The sequence below is a fragment of the Polypterus senegalus genome, chromosome 3 (assembly GCF_016835505.1).
Source record: "Polypterus senegalus isolate Bchr_013 chromosome 3, ASM1683550v1, whole genome shotgun sequence".
NCBI classification, from domain to species: Eukaryota; Metazoa; Chordata; class Cladistia; order Polypteriformes; family Polypteridae; genus Polypterus; species Polypterus senegalus.
The window spans coordinates 297,758,563-297,780,064 of NC_053156.1; the positions used below are offsets into that span (position 1 = coordinate 297,758,563).

At 40.6% G+C, this 21,502-nt stretch overlaps 1 protein-coding gene across 2 annotated transcripts in view; it reads right to left on the bottom strand.

The window, feature by feature from the left end:
• Window positions 1-2,792: 2,792 nt before the first annotated feature.
• si:ch211-278j3.3 (E3 ubiquitin-protein ligase RNF19A) overlaps window positions 2,793-21,502 on the bottom strand; it is a 139,481-nt gene continuing 120,771 nt past the window's right edge. For both annotated transcript variants that reach the window (XM_039749483.1, XM_039749482.1), the window contains exons 7-9: window positions 18,894-19,019; window positions 10,430-10,619; window positions 2,793-3,833 (exon numbers count right to left, since the gene is read on the bottom strand). In XM_039749483.1, coding sequence (XP_039605417.1) covers window positions 3,650-3,833; window positions 10,430-10,619; window positions 18,894-19,019 — 500 coding nt within the window. In that variant the 3' untranslated portion in view covers window positions 2,793-3,649. The remainder of the gene's footprint in view (window positions 3,834-10,429; window positions 10,620-18,893; window positions 19,020-21,502) is intronic.

Consider the following 21,502-nt stretch of genomic DNA (forward strand, 5'->3'; position numbering starts at 1 on the left):
GCATCAAGAGGAGTCAAGTGAGGTGGTTCAGGCATCTGATACAAACAGCCTCCCTGTATAGCCACGACCAGTTGGGAGGAGACCCCGGGGAAGATCCAGGGATCGCTGGGCGGATTATATCTCCCAAATAGGAACCCACAGTATGATCTGGCTGAGAAAAAGAATTTATAGGCCTTACTGCTAAGACTGTTGACCCCACGACCCGGCTTTGGATAAGAGGTGGAAAGTGAATGAAGGAATGACAAATAAATGATATGTTTGAGTGCTTCCAGTGTTTGTAATTCTGCATAAGCAATCTTCTCCAGTGTTTTTTTAAACACAGCTATTGTTATAACAAAGTTATTGTCTGTTATTAGTGATGGGCGAGCACCAAAGTGTTCGGGTGTTCGGTCCGAACATATTGCGATGTTCGTGTGCTCTAAACGTAAGTCAATGGGAGACAACCAGGCACCTCCTGCTCTGAAGAGGGGAGGGTGCCTGGTCCATTGGAAAAGGTCAGAAAGTGACAGAAACACCACTCAAATGGACCGGGAACAGCATGGGGACGATGTCTGGATGCATCTTGGACTCCCAGAAAGAGTTGTACGCCACTTTTACAGACTGACAAAAACACACTAGAGTCCTTAAAAGGACTTTTGGGTCTTTGCTGAATGTGAGAGCTGTGAAAGTCTGCGCACACTAATCTGTCCCTGCCTATCCGATAGCACCCGATGATGTGTTCCGGCCAGCCAATCACTGTAATGCCAGCACCTGACATGGCTACTGACATTACAGTGAGGGCAGTACTTACCTGCCCCTTGATTGGCTGCCTCCAACCCGCGAAACGTGCGCACATGTGGTACTCGTTCGAGTAGTGCCATGCTCTGAGCATAGAGATGCTCGAGCCGAACACATGTTCGGCCGAGCATGCTCGCTCATCACTATTTGTTATACCTCAATTTTTATCACTCTTTAATTTAATATTGTTTTTTATGCTGCTGCTGGAGTATGTGAATTTCCCTTTGGGATTAGTAAAGTATCTATCTATCTATCTACAGTATCTATCTATGTCAATAAGGTTTAATGCTCAAAGGTTGATTTTGATGGCTGATGAGACTTTAAAAGACATTCTCGTTTATGTTTCATTTAAGAATCAGCTTTGTCGCAGATGTTTCTCCTAAAATTCCTAAGAAGAAATAGGAAAATGAGATGTAACAGTGGGAAGAGGCGTCACAACTGAGAATTTGATTTGAAAAGCATGGCATATTTCAGAAGATCTCTTTCTAGTCTTGTTTTAATCTCGCTTAAGACTTCAGATTTTTGACTTGGACTGATGCCTTTATCCAAGGTGACTTAGAACATCTGAGATATGAATGGTTACATTTCTTTTGTTTTTTCTAACTGGAGCACAGGCAGACAAAGTGACTTTCTGGGCATCACATGGTGTCAGCAGTGGGATTTGAACGCACAACCTCAGAGTCTGAAGTCCAAAGTCTTTACCACTATGCCACACTGCATGCCTTTTCTTTTAGAATAAGTGTGACCTCATTGGAGCACAGCAATAAAAAACTAGAGCAACTAATAGTATTATTTAAAAGCAAGGACTACAGCTTTGTAATCCTAGTAAAATGTTAAATTGCCACAAAACAAATCCATAAACTTCACCGCACATTACTGAGCAGACATTTCAAATACTTTCAAACTGCTAAAAAATGTCAAGATCCTACATGGAAAATTTGAGCCCACTGCACAACTTTGCTGAGACCTCTGATGAAACTCAAGTGAAGACCCTTATGACAACACCAGGGGTATTTTTTTCTCAGCAGAAAAAATCTGAAGAGCCTGAAACAAAAGACAATGTCTACACTTTATTTCTTTCTGATATCATTATTGTCCAGGTCAGGTTGGGGGGCATGCACTGGTACAGCGCATTGCCGCACACACCACATGATGAAACAGCTCGGGATCCTTGGTTTGCAAACCACCCAGGAAGACATGCGGTTCATTCCTACCTTCTGGAAATGACCATCTATCTGCAGCAGCCAGGTGTTACGTGAGCTTCCCTTTGGCCTGGTCCAGCCACAATGAGGATCCTGCGAGTCGGATCACCCTCAGGAAATCGCGCCACATGGCTGTAGAGCTGTAACTGACTCTCCCTCACAATGCAGGTCATGTGCCTTATTTGGGACAACATGAGCAACACAAAGTCAAACCAACGGCACCCAAGGATTCTCTGGAAAGACACAGAATCAAAGGAGTCCAGTCTTCATCTCAGGTCACTAGACAACGTCCATGTCTCGCAAGACAGGAACGTTAAAAATGGTCAGTTAGACATCTTAGGTATGAATACAAAACAATTCAAATATTCCCATCAGTTAGTTTGGCCTCAACTCCATGTTTAGTTTTTGACTTTTTGACTTTTGATTTTTGCTCGTGCCACCGGCTCTGTCGTTTAGGTTCATTTGTCCTCCTGATATCGACCTTCTCTCACTTTGACCACTCCTAGTCTTTCTCCATCCCCAATAATAATTCTTGGGGTGTCACCAGACTCGGTCCACCTTTGGAGAAGATCAGAGCTCTACCCATTTGAGAAACAATTAAACCGTCGATTGTTTTGTGTTGGCATGACTGTGCCTCACCTTCATCATTTTGGACGTTACAGTTAAACGGGGTATCCCACAGGAGCCCCAACGCTCATTTCTATATGTTCAACCTTTACTTACACTCCGTGCTTGCATTTCTCACACCAGGTGACGTCCACAGTCTTACCTGTCGCGAGCTTCACAAGAAAAACAAGAAAGTCTACACAATAGTCCATGATAAAACATCTTTATTTTAGCTCTCACACTTGGCAGGATGGAAAGGGAGGCACAAGTTTTCCCCGGGTGCATCTCATCCTTGTTACAGATAGAAGCAAGTGGATCCCACCGCAGCCCTGCTTTGGCGATACTTTTGTGGAAGCGGAGCGCTAATTTTTCAGCATGATGGGATTTACAACTAAGCTAGAGATGCTCGACATTGGCCCTCAGCTCCTTCCATGGTGCCACATCTCTCACAAAATAGAAAGATCGAGCAAAAGGATCTCGACTTGTGGACCCCCCTGTTACATCTGATGGACAAATCCTGTGCATCTCATCATAAAACACGAGGATATCTGTGCCTCGAGTTAAAGCCCAGAGCTCATGGTGGAGCCACCCTGGAGGTGACGGCTCCCGGTTATTGCGATTGTTTTTAGTTCTTCCTTGGTCGATAAATCCAAGAAAATAAAAAAAAAACAAAAAAAAACAAAATTCCCAGAAGTTCGTTATAGATTAAAAATAAAGAGCCAAAGATAATACTAGAGAGGTAAACATAATTCTTTTCATTTGTAAATAAATAAACTCTTAAAATCTATTTCATACTCAGGAGCAAGCAACATATCCTTCATATAAAAGGCCCACATGCTAGCGTTTTCAACAATCAAAAACCAAAACATTTCATCCCCATCAGAAATAAAACTATTAAATGGATTAGTAAAGGGGGATGACATTTACGAGAGGATGAAAACTTCAAACCAATGATCTGGGAGCCTTGAAGCCTCTGGTGAGTCGGGTGAGGTCAGTTAGCATCTGTCAGGAAGTGACGGCGCTGGCCGGCTGGAAGGTGAGACACGGGGGTTCGCCGCCATCCCTCAGACGACGTTTGCTTCAGGCGCGGTGACTCGGTTCAGCTCACTTCCACACAGCTGTTCTCGTGAACACTGCAGAGACTCGATGGACAGGCTCTGACTGGACAGGATGCTGCTAAGACTCTGCTCTTGGCCATCTCGGGGATGGGCTTCGATTTCCACCTGCACTTCAATGTTGTTTCCTTCCCTACATCGTAAGATACAAGCCATTGTAAGAATGTGAACCAAAAAAAAAATCTACTCTGCAATACTGAAGGAATGAGAAGATGTGAGACATCATCATTAAAGAGGAGGGGGTAACATAAATCACATGCATGGTGCCAATGCCATCTAAGTGCCATCGAAACAGCCCTTCTGCATATTGAAGAGCAAGAAGACATTATACCTGCCGACATTCTGATGCTGAGGCGACTGCGGAACACTGTGACACTTTGACAAGTCATACTGTATCATATAAATGATCAGAATCTTTTATATCCATAATTTTAACTCTATTAGGTCTAATTATTTTTTTTTCCTTTTTGTCCATTTAATGAATGTTTTTCCAAAAACTCACGTTTTCTGAAAAACACACAAAGCAATGGTTTCACACGTAAATCAATATAAATACTTATTTATGAGACATGTCATTACAGTATGTAAATTCATATACAGGTGCATCTCAATAAATTAGAATATCATCAAAAAGTTAATATATTTCAGTAATTCAATTCAAAATGTGAAATTTGTATATTATATAGATTCATTACACACAGAGTGATATATTTCAAGTGTTTCTTTCTTTTCATTTTGCTGATTATGGCTTACAGGTAACAAAAATCCAAAATTCAGTATCTCAGTAAATTGGAAGATTGTGAGTAAGTCCATATTGTAGACTCCTGGTGTCCCACTCCACTCAGCTAATTAACCCAAAACACCTGCAATGGGGTCCTGAGCCATGAGATGGTCTCTCCGTCTGGTTCAGTAGGACACACAATCAGACTGCTGATTTGACGGTTGTCTAGAAGACAGTCATTGAGAACATCACTCCACAAGAAGGAGAAGCAACAGAAGGGCATTCATTGCTAAAGACGCTGGCTGTTCACTGAGTGCTGTATCCAAGCATAGTAACAGAAAGTTGAGTGGAAGGAAAAAATGAGACAGCAGAAAAAGGTGCACAAGCAACAGGGATAACCACAGCTTTGAGAAGATTGTGAAGAATTTGGGAGGATTCCCAAGGAGTGGACTGTGGCTGGAGTCAGAGCTTCAAGAGCCACCACACACAGACGTATCAGGGACGTGGGCTACAACTGTCACAGCATTCCTTGAGTCGAGCCACTCCTGAACCAGAGACAACGTCAGAAGCGTCTTACCTGGACTAAGGAGAACATGGACTGGACTGTTGCTCAGTGGTCCAAAGTCCTCTTTTCAGATGAAAGTCAATTTTGCATTTCAGTTGGAGATCAAGGTCCTAGAGTCTGGAGGAAGAGTGGAGAGGCACAAAATCCAAGTTGCTTGTGGGTCCGGTGTGAAGTTTCCACAGTCAGTGATGATTTGGGGAGCCATGTCATCTGGTGGTGTTGGTCTACTGTGTTTTATCAAGTCCAAAGTCAGCACAGCAAGACGTTTACCAGGACATTTTAGAGCACTTCATGCTTCCCTCTGCTGACAAGCTTTATGGAGATGCAGATTTCATTTTCCAGCAGGACCTGACACCTGCCCACACTGCTACAAGTACCAATACCTGGTTTAATGACCATGGTGGGTATCGCTGTGCTTGACTGGCCAGTGAACTCGCCTGTCCTAAACCCCAAAGAGAATCTATCAAGAGGAAGATGAGAGCCAACAATGAAGACGAGCTGAAGGCCGCGATCAAAGCATCCTGGGCTTCCATAGCACCTCAGCAGTGCCACAGGCTGATCGCCTCCATGACAGTAATTCACGTAAAGGAGCCCTGACCGAGTATCGAGTGCGTACTTAGACAGACTGTTCAGTGGGCCAACATTTCTGCATTAAAAATCATTTTTTTATTGGTCTTATGTAATATTCTAATTTTCTAAGATACTGAATTTTGGGTTTTCATAATCAGCAAAATGAAAAGAAATAAATGTTTGAAATATATCACTCTGCGTGTAATGAATCTATAGAATACAGGAGTTTCATTTTTTTTAATTGAATTACTGAAATAAATTAACTTTTCGATGATATTCTAATTTATTCAGATGCACCTGTATATTGAAGAGCAAGAAGACATTATACCTGTCGACATTCTGATGCTGAGGCAACTGCAAAACACTTGTGACACTTTGACAAGTCATACTGTACCATATAAATGATCAAAATCTATTATATCCATAATTTTAACTCTATTAGATCTAATTATTGTTTTCCCTTTTGTCTCTGGACTGAATATTTTTCCAAAAAACTCTTGTTTTCTGAGAAACACACAAAGCAATAGTTTCACACATAAATCAATATAAAATACTAATTTATGAGAAATGTCATTAAAGTATTCACATACAGTCAACCCTTGACATACGACCGGCCTGACATGCGAACAACTTGATTTACGACCAAAATTTTTGTTTTCATTTACGTCCAACGTCTTGCGTTACGACCCGTATGCGGTCACGTGTATCCGCTTGTGCGATTGTAAACAAACAGCCGAGAGCGTTCATAAGTGTCAGTCGGAGCCCAGATACATGTGTTTGTGGACGTAATTTCGGTCAGTGCAGTGATTTATCTATACTAATAAAAGGCAAAGCCCTCACTCACTCATTCACTCACTCACTCACTCACTCACTCACTCACTGACTCACTCACTCACTGACTCATCACTAATTCTCCAACTTCCCGTGTGGGTGGAAGGCTGAAATTTGGCAGGTTCATTCCTTACAGCTTCCTTACAAAAGTTGGGCAGGTTTTATATCGAAATTCTACGCATAATGGTGATAACTGGAAGCAGTTTTTCTCCATTTACTGTAATGGAGATGAGCTTCAACGCCGTGGGGGCGGAGTTTCGTGTGACATCATCACGCCTCCCACGTAATCACGCAGTACATAGAAAACCAGGAAGACCTCAAAAAAGCGCTGAAGAAAACATGCATTATATAATTGAGAAGGCAGCGAAACAATAAGAAGCGAGCGAGTGACATATACAACCATATTCATGAGTTCTGCTACTTCGGAGACAAAGCACGATGTAAACCTACACTTTAAATTAAGTTCATAGACAGGCTGCCGCTGGCGTTTGTAATTTAGTGCCTGCCCATATAAGGCCGTCCGTCAGCGGCAATCCAATAGCAAACTGCCACGGGTAAATATTCACGGGTGAAGGACTGTGCTTATGGAGAGGAAGATGAGATGGTCAGGGTGGTGTTTGACACAAACTCAGCGAAACTGCGAGAGAAAGTTTTAAGTGCCAGGACTAAGGTAACATTAAATAAAGCTATGGACATAGCACGAGATGGCACCAGCACAGCTGGGAACCTTCGATGCATGTACACCGAGTGGCTCACGTGAACTGACGCAGTGCACAGATAAAAGCAACAGTTCCAAAGAGTGCTGAACAAAACCGAATTACACAATTGAAAAGGCAGCAAAAATATGAAGCGTCTGATAAGCATATTCATAAATGCAGCTACTGTGGAAACAAAGCACACGGTGGAAAAGTCAATGTCCCGCTAAAGGAAGACAGTGTAAAAACCCGTGCATGCAGTGTGTCAGGTCTCAGATAAAGAAGAAGACGAGCTGTTTATTGATGCAGTAAGAAACGAATCGATGAATGAAACCTGTCATCTTTACAACGATTGACAAACACGGAATGTAACTTGAACACAACACATCCTACAAATACGAACCTGATTGAAAGAAATAATGATAATCAAATCCTTGATGACAGCAACACTCAGTAAACTCACAAAACAAATACTGTATATTGACAGTCATGTTACGTTATTTTTAAAATGTTCCCTTTTCTTTTCTACCTTTTTTAACACACTACTTCTCCGCTGCGATACGCAGGTATATATATATGTATATATATATCCCGCTCTACATACTCGAATAATGGATACTTTATTCGCCATCAATGATTGTTTTGGTAAAGCCATACTCAGTGTATTCATTAGATGAACGGTAAAAAGTAAGAGCGAGGGAGGATGACTTATTGAGGCATGCAGGCTGTAGTGCGGCCAACTCTATCTGAATTGCGCGATCACATTTGAAAAAATATATCTTTTCAAGTTCTATTTAGTCCATATGTGTCAAACTCAAGGGCGAGGCCACATCCGCCCGGCGTAATTATATCCGCCCGAGATCATTTTATATACTGTATTATTGTTATTAATGGCCGGTATATGAAGCGCTGGTAACACAATAAACTACAGATCCCATAATGCAGCGCTTCAGCTGCCTTGCCTAACACTTACCGCTTACTAGAGTTATTGCGCACTGAGTTTGCACGGCGCTTTGGTGACTTTGAAGAACAAAAAAAGTCCGTCTACATGCGGTTCGAACCTTGTGCATGTTTGGTAGCACATATCTGTGTGAGAAGCTCTTCTCAGTGATAAAGACTAACAAAACAGCACACAGGAGTCGCCTCACTGATGAGCACCTGCAGTCCATCCTGAGAATCTCCACAACACAGAACCTCACACCAAACAGAAACGAACCTGTGGCCAAAAAAAGATGCCAGGCGTCCAGCTCTAAAATGACATATGAGCAAAGACAACTGAATGATTTGATTTGTTATTGCACGTAAGAGCGGAGTCAACCGTTTTAACAAGCAGCGTATTGCACTGATACGAAATAGCTGTGTATGTATATATGTAGATATGTATGTATATGTATATATATCTTTATATATGTGTGTGTGTATGTATGTATATATATATATATATGTATTTGTGTGTATATATGTGTGTGTATGTATGTATTTGTGTGTATATATGTGTGTGTATATCTGTAGATATATATGTATGTATATATGTGTATATGTATAGATATGTATATATATATATATGTTTATGTGTGTGTGTAAATATATATATATATATATATATATATATATATATATATATATATATATATACATATATATATATATATATATATGACAACAACACTCATCACTCACAACAGTGACAAAACAATTACATTGACAATCAGGTTACGTTATTTTCATAATGTTTCCTTTTCTTTTCATTGCTTCTTTAACACACTACTTCTCCGCTGCGAAGCGCGGGTATTTTGCTAGTATATATATATAATTCACTAAGACCATGGCAAGCAAGACGCAGAATTGCTAAGGAAGGAAGAGAAGGTAATGAAGGTAAAGAAAGCGATCACAATCGAAACGAAGAAGGAAATTGTGCGGAAATAACAGAGTCGGTGTTTGTGCGACCGATCTCGCTAATATGTACAGCATGTCGAAATGCACCATCTCGACAATTTTACAAAGAAAACATTTGCATAAGGAGGCTCCTTCTACACAATAACCACCTTCCGTTTCATTCTCCTCCTCCTCCCTCCCTGCAGCCCAAAGATGTCAAATTAAATGGTGAGTACAGTAAGAAATTGTTGTTTCTGGTAAGCTAGGCACTTTTTATAACTTTTTGGTTAGTACATTAGAAAAATTATTGGTGTTTTGGTAAATTATGCACATTATACAACCCTTTTTTATTATGAAAAGGTTAAGTAAGTGTTGCTGTGGGATGTTCGGAACGCATTATGGGTATTTCCATTATTTCTTATGGGAAAATTAGTCTTGACTTACAACCAACTTGAGTTACAACCAGCCCTCGCGAACGAATTGAGTTCGTAAGTCAAGGGTCCACTGTACTTATTACATGCCTTTTTGTCTCATCACTCATACACTGAAAGGCACTTTGTGAAAAAAAAAACAGTTTGACATTGTCGAGCGGCTGGTAATCCGTCGTGTCCACTAGCGTGCTGTGTCATTTGATGAAGTCCAGTTGCCAGTTCACCTCCCCCCGGATCTACGTCTGTGTGGTCCTCCCAGGGCGAATGTTGCCATGAGACGAGTGTGTCCAGCATTACATTCAGCTGGGGACTGATTAGCTGATTCAGAAACCTGACTTTCGTTTTCAATCTCCAGATCACTTGCATCAAAATCGGAGTTTGATAAGTCAGAGTCCGATTCAGCGGTAACACACAAAAAATAAATAAATAATATGCAGATAGTATTTTGCTTTGCACAGTCACTTTGCTCTCTTGCCTGATGTCGATGCCATTCTAGATCCTGTTTACTCTACGCTACTCTCACACACAGAGATTTAACATCAGGTCAATGAATCTAACAGTCCTCCGAGCAAAGAGGTCTACCTATAACATAACGGTGAGTTTCATCAACGTTTAGCTTTTTTTTGGTCCCTCTGCCCCTGAATGACACCATTAGTTGACATCCATCCTCATGGCTACATGTCGACAAACGTCGACATCCACCCTAAAAGAGTTAAACTGAAAATGCGAGATAGCATTGGTCCATAGTACCTAAGATAAGCAGGCTACCACTGTAATAATAATAAAAATAATAATAATAATCAGATCCCCGTGACCCTGTAGTTAGGATATAGCGGGTTGGGTAATGAATGGATGGATAATAATAATAATAATACATTGTATTTTTATAGCTAAAATTAAAATGATAAGAGAAGGTCAAAATGAATGAAGACACAGCAGACTAAGTACAAAAGTTAACCAGAACATATCTCCAAGGACTGCCTCATCAAGGAGGTCTACTTGAACCCTTCCAAGAAACAGAAACACCCAAGGATACTGTACCTCAGTGACGGTTCCTGAGTCTCACTGAACATGCTCCCTGCCAGAGCCACCGTGCTGGCCGACTGGTTGTCATTCTCCTTCGCACTTTCCCTCTCCTGGTGGCTTCTCGTTGAGCTGGGCAGAGTGACCACTTCATGGATGCTGTTTTCACTTACGGCGGGGTTGGGATGGCCAGTCCAGTGGTCAATCACTATAGAAGAGATTTTTTAAAAAGTATTGTCAGTCTAAGGGACTATGCTTTAATTCTAATTAAATACAGTACTCTGTCACAAAAAAATTTGGGGGGGGGGAAATAAACACATTTCAATTTTTTTTTATAATGGTTGGCACTGCTGTATTACAGCTCCAGTGACCTTGGGTTGAACTGCAGGCCTGGGGTTCACAAACTTTTTTAAGCCAAGACCCCCCCACCCCCAAAATGTTGTCCCACCTGGTCCAAGCCCCCACCAAATTGAAAGCCAGTGCTGCGAAGTTGGGCATGGTCTTGGTTTTTGCTAACAGCAGACCCATGGCTTGAATTTGGACAATAGCTGACCTATTATTCAAAGCAAATGCTTAACTATAGCAGATTATTGACAAATATGTGATCATATATCATGTGACAGCTCTGAGCCGGGGCACTCAACCTTTTTTTCTTAGCGTACTACCATCGTTCTGAATGTAAATTGATAAGTACCAAACTCTAAGCAGACACAATTATATGTGAGATTTCTTTCCCTAATTTTGCATTTGGGAATTTTGATATGGGATTAATGACAGCTTTTGTGTATGGGTCTATGCTTTTCAATTTTCTATGTATATGTCAACAGTTGTTTTTAATTACAGTAGAACCTCAATTATCCACCGCCTGATTTACTAAGGTTCTGCATTATCCAAGGCAAATCTGTCACACATGCATTGTCTATGGATCACTCTCTGGGCTCATCTGAGGAATAATAATAATAATTTATTCATTCGTTACAAGTATTTAGCACTTTTCTCACTTTTTAAAGTGCTTTACACAGACAGTAGTGATTATAATAATAATAACTGGGGGCCTCCGCCCCCTGCTCACGTCGCTCGCCCACCCCCAGGTTTGGTTTCCCAGATATACAATTTTAAGAGATTGTTATTTTCATGGGAATTGTTACATATTCATTATTTTCACTTTTACTTTAAAACTTTAGTAAAAACAATATTTGGAATTAACTTTTCTTCAAAATTGCATTGAATTTTGATTCCATGTTTGGACTTACATCGTGACAACGCAACATACAACTGCCCGTGACTGATTATCGTTTCTTTCTCTCTAATAAATAGAACGACTTTCTCGAATGTTTCTCCATGCTCTTTCTTCTTCGCTTTGTCAGTGACGTGACATCTTGAACGTATAAAATTATTGTCCTGATAAAATTTATAAGAGCTGAGAGCGCAGGAAGCGTGTCCGACAAAAGCTTTCACACGACTGAGGTTAGTTGACCGTGGTCTTGTTTGAAAATAGTTGTACATAGGGCAAGACTCGAAAGAATCTTATGTTAAATGTCTCCGTCTCACGGGACTTCAACGTTTTTGGAATCTTTTAATTCTCGCTGGCAACACGAATTAGATGATCTACAAGTCTCCAACTTAAAAGTTTGAATCCGAACAATATATTCAATCTCTTTTTGCTGTTCTGTTATTTCAACAAGTAATAATTTCCATTTGTTTGCGCTAATGCGATCTTTCCTATCCTTTTTTTGAGACTTTGGAATTTTCGCACTTCTAACCTGCTGTGCATGTGTACCGCGCCAACATTTTTTAATTCTTTACGAAATTCTACTTTGTCATCTACTCTTTGTCCTTTATTTCCGGCCCCGAGCATGGTTAAATCTCGCAGGTCGTATTATGGCGCTTGCGTTGTGAAGTGGGGGGAGCTGAACGCACGCTAAGGAGATGCGGTCGGATCATCTGCTGCCTTGCTGCTGCTACTTGCGAGCTGTGTTTTCGACTTTTCGCGCTGCATGCCGATCATTTAAAAGCCAGTACATTAGCTGTCCTTTTGCCAATTCGCGTATCTGCCATTCACGTTATGAAGGGGGAAGGGCTGATCGCACGCTAAGGAGATTCGGTTGGATCGTCTACTGGCTTGCTGCTGCTGCTGCTGGCGAGCTGCATGTTCTGCTTGTCGCACTGCGTGTCGATCATTTAAAAGCCAGTACTGTAGCTGTCCTTTTGTCTTGCGGGACGTCAAAGTGTCATCCAAGAAGATCACGTCTTGTCTCCTTCATCTCCCTCACAAGATTTTTTTTTTATAATATAGAGATAATAATAATAATAAATTAATTACATTTATATAGCACTTTTCTCACTTCTAAAAGTGCTTTACACCACTTCACCCAGCACCAATCTGTAACCAATTGCACCAGTATGCTCAGCACACTTTAACTATTAGGTGGTGAAAGGGCTAGAGAGATAGCCAATTACAGACAGATGGTGATTTGGGGGCCAGAATGGATGAGGCCATGATGGGCAATTTAGCCAGGACCCCGGGATACACCCTACCCATTTTGAAAGATTCCCTGGGATTATGAATGACCACCAGGAGTTAGGACATCGGTTTTACATGTCATCCAAAGGACAGTGCCATTTTTATAGCACAGTGTGCCAATCACTGCTCTGGGGTATTGGAATCTACACGAAGACCACAGAGTATGCGCCCCCTTCTGGTTTCACCAACACCTCTTCCAGCAATAATCCTAGTTTCTTCCTAGATGGTCCAGGCCTGAGTATACTTAGATTCAGGTGTGTACTACCACTCAGGGTCGAGAGGGGCTGCTGGCACTAACTTTGTCCTCTTCTGTTTCCTCTGCAGTGCTGAGAATATACTCCGTGAAGTTGACTCCACCACCACCTCTAAATCCCACAGATGCCAGAAGAGGTGTTCCACTCTGAGTAACACTAATTCTATATAGTTCTGGATTGTATTCTAGGAATTACAAAGCCTGAAAGCGTCTCTCTTAGTTTTGGACCCTTTTGTTCCATTTTGTGTCCATAGCATTCATTTTGTGTTTAGTTTGATCAAACGGGGACAACCAGGTTGGTGCCCCAGCATTTCCTCATGGAACTTGCAGTCCTTTACCAAAATACAAAGTGGGTGGGCGAGGAGGCGGTGACTGTGGGAATGTGGGCGTGGTCAACTCACCACTCCCCAGCTCCACTCCTTTGGGTATTGCCAGTGTGTGGCCAGCATTGACTGAGTACACATGTGCTCTACTGTTTCAGTCACTTAGAATTGCTGTGTTTATTTCAGAGCGCTGTGGGGAACAACCGGTGGGAAGTGTGAACCCACGTTCTCTGGGTCAGAGGCAAGCACTTTACATTGTGACCCTTAGTGAGCTCTGACCACCGCAACCGGTGTGCTTCTCTGGTGATGTCAGCTGATCTCCGTCTCTCTCTCTGTGTCAGCCCTTATCTTCCCGCGCAGTGTCTCCACTACACTCCACCCATCCACAATATAAATCCCAACCTTATTGACAATTGAACTGCTGTTGGCTCACATAAAGCATCTCAGTGCGAAGATTTGCTCTGTGGTGAGCTCTAAACTTGTGTTTCTCTGGCTCAGAGGTGGGCACTTAACTAAATGGAGACCTCCATTCATCAGCCCTGTCTCTAACCACTGTGACCGGTGCACTCTACTGGTGACACCACGCTGATCTCACTCTCTGTGTCCGTCCCCACCTTCTCTGTGCAATGTCGCCACTACAGCGGCCATCCGCATTATTCGAGTTTTCAGCTATCCAACACAACTTTGGTCCACATTACCTTGGATAATCGTGATTTGACACAGAATTAAAAAGGACTCTAAGTACTTACAAAAAATATAAAGTTAAATATAAATCCACATACAGTAATAAGCAAGTAAACTCACAAGTTACCTTTAACTTATAGTCAACAAAAGAGAAAAACATAAGCCACAGACAGGGCCATCTCATGCTAATCTATGAATGTTGTGACTTGCTGAGTGGTTGTGTGGGTAGGGGGTCCAGTGCACTGCTTTGCCCAGGGGGGCCTATAATGCTGTTAAGATGACCCTGGTCACAGATGATTCCATGTCAATGTGAAGGGCAGCGTTGGCTTCATGGATGACCAGTTTTCCTTCTGGATTCAGCCTGTTCCTGTATTTATTGTTCAAGGAAGGATGAAGGTTACTGAACATTGCCGACTCTAAAGTCATTAACCATTGATTAATATTAATAACACTGAAACAAAATGTGTAACAACATATGAATTTTATTATTAATCACTAGCTAACATAGCTGAAATACCCGGCATTGCCCGGGAGGAGAATAAAGTGAGTTTTTTTTTTAATTGTTTGAGAATTTTTTTTTTTTATTATTAATTTTATTGCAATCCATACAAATCAATCAAGTTTTTACAAAAAGAAAAATTGAGTTAAGAACAGATCGATCCCCACCCCTGAGAGAGAGAGCAAGGCAAACGGCGTAAAATTTAAGGCTTGTAAACATATCTAAATTAATAAATTCTCTGTGCTTCTGTGCTGCCATGTTTTGAAAAAAGTCTGTACGGATCCTCTAACTGAGTATTTGATTTTTTCCAATTTCAAATAATATAACACATCAGTTTCCCACTGACTTAAAAGAGGAGAGTTTGGGTTCTTCCAGTTTAGCAGAATAAGTCTGCGTGCCAGTGTAGTGAATGCAATCACAATTTGTTTGTCCTTCTCCGCTTTAAACACTTCTGGAAGACCCCCAAACACAGCTGTTAATGGGTTAGGAGGGATTGTGAGTCCAAGGCTGTCTGAGAGGTCATTCAAACATTTTGTCCAGAATGATGTTAATTTGGTGCAGGCCCAGAATATGTGACCCAGTGAGGCTGGGACTTGATTGCAAAGTTTGCAGGTTGGATCATGTCCTGGAAATATTTTGGAGAGTTTTAGTCGAGACAGATGTGCTCGATATATAATTTTGAGTTGTATAATTGTATGCTTTGCGCATATGGAGCTCGAGTGAATTCTCTGCATTGCTACTTTCCACTCCTTTTCTGATATATTAATTGAGAGGTCTTTTTCCCAGTGTCCTCTTGGATCTTTGAAAGGGAGGGATTGTAAAATGATTTTATATATTGTAGAGATGGAGTCTAAGTCCTTGAGAGTGAGCAATATTTTTTCCAGCATGGATGAGGGTGCAAGATGAGGAAAATTGGGAAGGTTCTGTTTAACAAAGTTGTTTGAGAAAAATTTCATTAAAAAAAAACACAACTTTAAAAATAAAAATAAATTAACAAACAATGAAGACTCACTAATGTGCTTGTCTTGCGGTCTTGTATGTATGTTATCATCCAGTTGACGCTCGGAACCGGCCAACAACTCTAATTAATATTGTGTTCATCAGTATGCTACTGCTGGAGTATGTGAATTTCCCCTTGGGGATTAATAAAGTATCTATCTATCTATCTATCTATCTATCTATCTATCTATCTATCTATCTATCTATTATATAGTGCCTTTCATCTATCTATCTATCTATCTATCTATCTATCTATCTATCTATCTATCTATCTATCTATCTATCTATCATATAGTGCCTTTCACATCTATCTATTATATAGTGCCTTTCACATCTTCCTGTTATATAGTGCCTTTCACATCTATCTATCTGCACTGCAATTTTGGGGTTTTTGAAACCTTGACTGATTTAGAATAGGACTTTTTACACTTCGCAGTGTATTTGTGTTTTTAAGTGTCCTCATTGCCCAACCAATCTCAATAAATAAGTAGCAACAGTCCCGGGTTCAAGAGGTTATGGTAGCTGCAGCCAACCCAGGCCATCACAGACCTCGACAGCTGCTCAGACAGATAGAATATCTTTCTATGTTTTGTGGAAATAAAGCTGCTGTTGCGCCTTTTTAACCAATGATAGTGTCTATTTAATTTGAAAAGCATCAAGGGAGCACACGATGGTGCACAAACATACTGGCAGTCACCTCCAGTTCGCCCTCTGGTGGTCATTCTGAGTGTCATGCATACAAGGGCGCAAGATTGTTACAGCCTGCTTTATATGTATGATATATATATATATATATATATATATATATATATATATATATATATATATATATATATATATATATATATATATATATATATATATATATATGGCTGTTTGATGCCAACCCAGTCAACTATATTTTATTTCGAAACCAACAGGTGTGCGGTGCACAAACATAATGCATGCCGGCAGTCACCCCCATTTCACCCTCTGGTGGTCGTTCCGAGTGTCAACTCAATGATAACATGCATACAAGACTACAAGATCAACCCTCATCCTACCCAGAAGGGGGCAGGTCAGGGTTGATTTCACCCTACGGTATTTTTAGTCAACCAATGAGAGAAACATGTGTACCAAGTTTCATGAAAATCACTCCAGCGGTTCAGGAAATGAGGCTGGAACATACATACAAACACACACACATACATACATTGACGTTTATATACTGTATATAGACTAGATGATTACCCAGTGGCTTCGCTCACTGAGTGCAAGGGAAAAAAATAAAATGTAGTATATAAATAATTAAACAGTAAAACATTATCATGTAAGAAGTAAAAATACATTGAACAGTACTGGAGTGCTTTTGGGTAAAGTAAATTTGAAAGGCGCTATAACACAACAGGTAAGTAGCACTAACAGCAGCTTAAATGTATTTGGATCATCTTTCGGTAGCAGATCCCTTGTGAAAGGCACTACACGACTGCTGTGGTACAGAAATTACATTTTCTATGCAATCCTGCAAATTTCTGCCTGACAACCTTGCACTACGTGCCTGTGATTTAAGAGAAAAATTATTCAGAGAAATGTGGATGCTGCCCTTCCGTGCTTAACGGGCAGAAGGTCCAAACAATTCCTAAGTCCAAAACTTAACATGAAGAGGTCGGTACATCTTCTTAGATGTAAACCCTCCAATCGTCTTAAAAGGGACAGTAAGCAGTCGTGCAGCACAATTTGCAAAAAGAGTTTTGCTTCGATGGTGTCGATTAAACTCATTTGCAATGATTTCCATTCTCCCAGGAGCCGACGGGGCACTCGAAGTGTCACAAACAGTGTGAAAAGAGAGGACGCCGCTCGAAACTGCGAAGCTCTCGACCCGGCAGAGCAGCCCGACATTCCGAACCTCTGAGCGTCTATTTTGTTTTCACGACCCCTCGTCTCTGAAGGTGGTGTCATCTTCACATTATTTACAGCTCAGCGTAGTTAAAAAGTAGAAAGATGCAAAGCTGTTTTCCTCATCTCTTCTACTATCAAGTACTGCCAATTAAAAAAAAGTTACAATGTGGCAGTTTCTGCGACAGTCACGTGGACGAATAAATAAAACTTCTCTTTCAGAACGCGCCTGGTGGCGGACGGCTCAGCGCTGGAGTCCAGAGAGGAGGGCTGGGTGAGGGCGATGAGGGGCGGGCTTCTATGGGACAGATCGGCGTGTTTGAATTTATTTCTTTTTAATGTTAGTAAAATAACTCTCACACAAATAATAACAAGTCGTAAAGATGATATAAAAATGGCGTCCACAAACGAAGTGATTAGATCCTGTATTATAATATGTTCTGTGGTCATAAGTAATTTCTATTTCGAACGCGAAAAGAATTTTATATATATAGATTTATACATTTTTTCATATCAATTGTTTTTCTGTAAGTTGTTTATCTTCTAATTGGTTCTTTTAATTTATTTGTTTTAGTATTTATGTCATTTTTGTCCTTTGTTTACTGATTTATTTTTGATGTTTTTTGATTTTATTGTAAAGTACATTGGTTTACACTTAATGGTGTTTTAAAATTGTGCTTTATGAATAAATTGAAATTTGATTTGATTTGATTTAGTCTACTTTCCTGACTGTGACGTCAAGCTATGCGTTGGTGATGGTTTCAAAACATCACATGGCGGACGTGACCTAAATTGGCATCAGGATCGCAGCAGATACTCGACAGACCGGACTGATACCGACGTTGTTTCGTTATTTACTTGTTTCTGTTACATTTTTTCTTATCAAAAAAATTCAATGTTTAGGGCTTGTTTTTCCTGGGTTAAACATTAACGCTAAGAAGGCACTTGAAAAATGTACGTTTTAAGAAATTTTTATCGATATTTGAGCAACATGGCCATCTAAAAAGCATTAATCTCAGGAATTACGATTTGCACATGAATCGATTATTTCTCCCCACCACTAGAAACAAGTGTGACGCTAACACTGGATGGTACAATCATGGAGGTGTGAACTGGAACCTGAAAACAAATAAAAATTACATTTCGAGAAAACAGAAAGGGGGAAAAATATTCAAAACACACGAAAATCATCTTAAACAGCTGTAAATTCTGTTATCCTAGCCAATTTATGCCAGTCTAGAAGATGGGCCCAACTAAGCTCCCCTGATCCCCAAGTTCCAAGGTGCTTATTGACGCCTGCTGGAGCCATAGTGGCCACCACTTACCGAGGTCTTCCAGTTGGATCTTCCCCGGGTCTACTTGTTCATTCTGGGCTCCACACCAACCGTTCCGACAGAGAGACATGGGCACCACACCGTACACATAAGTCATCATCAGCGGGACACCAACGCCTTCACGGAAAGGAAGATCAAAAAATACAGAAAATGGAAAGCATCAGGCCCTGTTAGAATCACTACCTGCTGGCACATCAAACCCAGGAAATAAAACTTCATTAAATGTAACTATTTCCAGCTGAATTTACAAATTATATACATCAACATTACACTGAAAAAAAAACATTTTAAAAATCCTAAATGATTAGTAAACATTAGAAGAGAGCAGCCTTTAATGATATTGTTCAATGGCTCCTGCAATGAAGTTTACAGGTAGTTCCCAGTATAACATAAATTTGAACATCGACATGAGCAGCATAAAAATATAAACACAGTCTGAGCTAAATTTACAAAAACAATCAATTAAAATAACCTGCAAAAAATTAGGTATAAATACAAACTTAAAATGTTTATGGGGTGCATTGATAAGGGGGATGAGACCCAGGAGAGCAGTTTCACTGAGCCTACATGTCCAGTCCCTAATGTTCAAGGAGTAGATGTAAAGGTGGTCCACTCCTTTAAGTACTTGGGGGTCCACATTAATCACTGGTTGGACTTGTCTTGGGAGTCAGAGGAACTAGTGAAGTAAGAGCACAGCAGGCTCTTCTTCCTTAGAAGACTACAATCCTTTAATATGGGAAGTGACATCCTTCACATCTTCTATTATTATGTGATGGCCAGTGTGGTGTGCTGGGCTGCTAGCATCAATTCAAGAGAAGACCACCAAATCAACGAACTGATTAAAAGGGAAACGTTAGTTATGGACCCCCTGGAGGTCGTAGTGGAGGAGGGAATGAAAACAAAACCGAGTGCCATTATGAACAATTCTGTACATCCTCTCTGTGACACAACAACACTGAGGACTTTCAGCCAATTCATTATTTAGCAGGAGAAACACCACTGGAGGTCACGTACATCGACAGCAATACGCCTGTATAGCACCTCAACAGGGATCTGACTGCCAAAGCAAAAGATTCCTTCCTTTTTAGTCATACTGGTGTGTGTTCATGCCATACAGTGTCTGTCTATCTATCTATCTATCTATCTATCTATCTGTCTGTCTGTCTATTTATCTATCTATCATATAGTTCCTTTCATATCTATCTATCTATCTATCTATCTATTATATAGTGCTTTTCACAGCTATCTATCTATTATATAGTGTCTCTCACATCTATCTATCGATCGATCTATCTATCTATCTATCTATCTATCTATCTATCTGTCTGTCTGTCTGTCTGTCTGTCTGTCTGTCTGTCTATTGATCTATCTATCTATAATATAGTGCCTTTCACAGCTATCTATCTATAATATAGTGCCTTTCATATCTATCTATCTATCTATCTATCTATCTATCTATCTATCTATCTATCTATCTATCATATAGTGCCTTTCACATCTATCTATCTATTATATAGTGCCTTTCACATCTTCCTGTTATATAGTGCCTTTCACATCTATCTATCTGCACTGCAATTTTGGGGTTTTTGAAACCTTGACTGATTTAGAATAAAAGGACATTTTACACTTTGCAGTGTGTTTGTGTTTTTAAGTGTCCTCATTGCCCAACTAATCTCAATAAATAAGTAGCAACAGTCCCGGGTTCAAGAGGTTATGGTAGCTGCAGCCAACCCAGGCCATCACAGACCTCGACAGCTGCTCAGACAGATAGAATTTCTTTCAATGTTCTGAGGAAATAAAGCTGCTGTTGCGCCTTCTTAACCAATGATAGTGTTGGTCATTCATGAGATATCCTCAGTAATATATGTTCCCAAGAATTTGAGGGTGGAATTTGAAACGTTTTCTGTTTTCTACTATTTGATGATGACTGTGGTACCAGGTCTTCGATTCTGAGTTCTTACATTTTTTTGGTATTGAGCAACAGGTTATTAACTATATGACACAACTCTGCAATCAGTGAAATACCTGCTTTGGATAAGTGATCAGCCTCATAAGGTACCCGCTATCAACTTGCTCAAGCAAAACCAATCACCGTCCAGATCACACATTACCTGACATTAATTTCAGTGGTTCTGATGACTTCAGAGTAAATGTACCTGTTCCTTGAGGATTCCATAGATAAACAGATGTGAAAGGATAGATAGATAGATAGATAGATAGATAGATAGATAGATAGATAGATAGATAGATAGATAGATAGATAGATAGATAGATAGATAGATAGATAGATAGAAAGATATAAATATAGATAATTAGATAGATAGAAAAATAGATAGATAGTGTGGCAAGTAGCTGGGGGTGGTACCCAGCCGCGATGCCCAGAAAGGACCGAAGGAGGGATTATGCCTCCTCCAGACCACAAGAGGGCAGCGGCCCTGGTTGGTTTGGGGACCACGGGAACAGAGCATGGAAGCTCAACCCTATAAGGGCCCATGGTCACCGGCAGGGGGCGCCCAGATGCCTGAGGATCCCTGGCCCTCAGCACTTCTGACACACCCAGAGGGCCGCCTCCCTCCATTAGAGAGCTAGAGTCGGGTGGA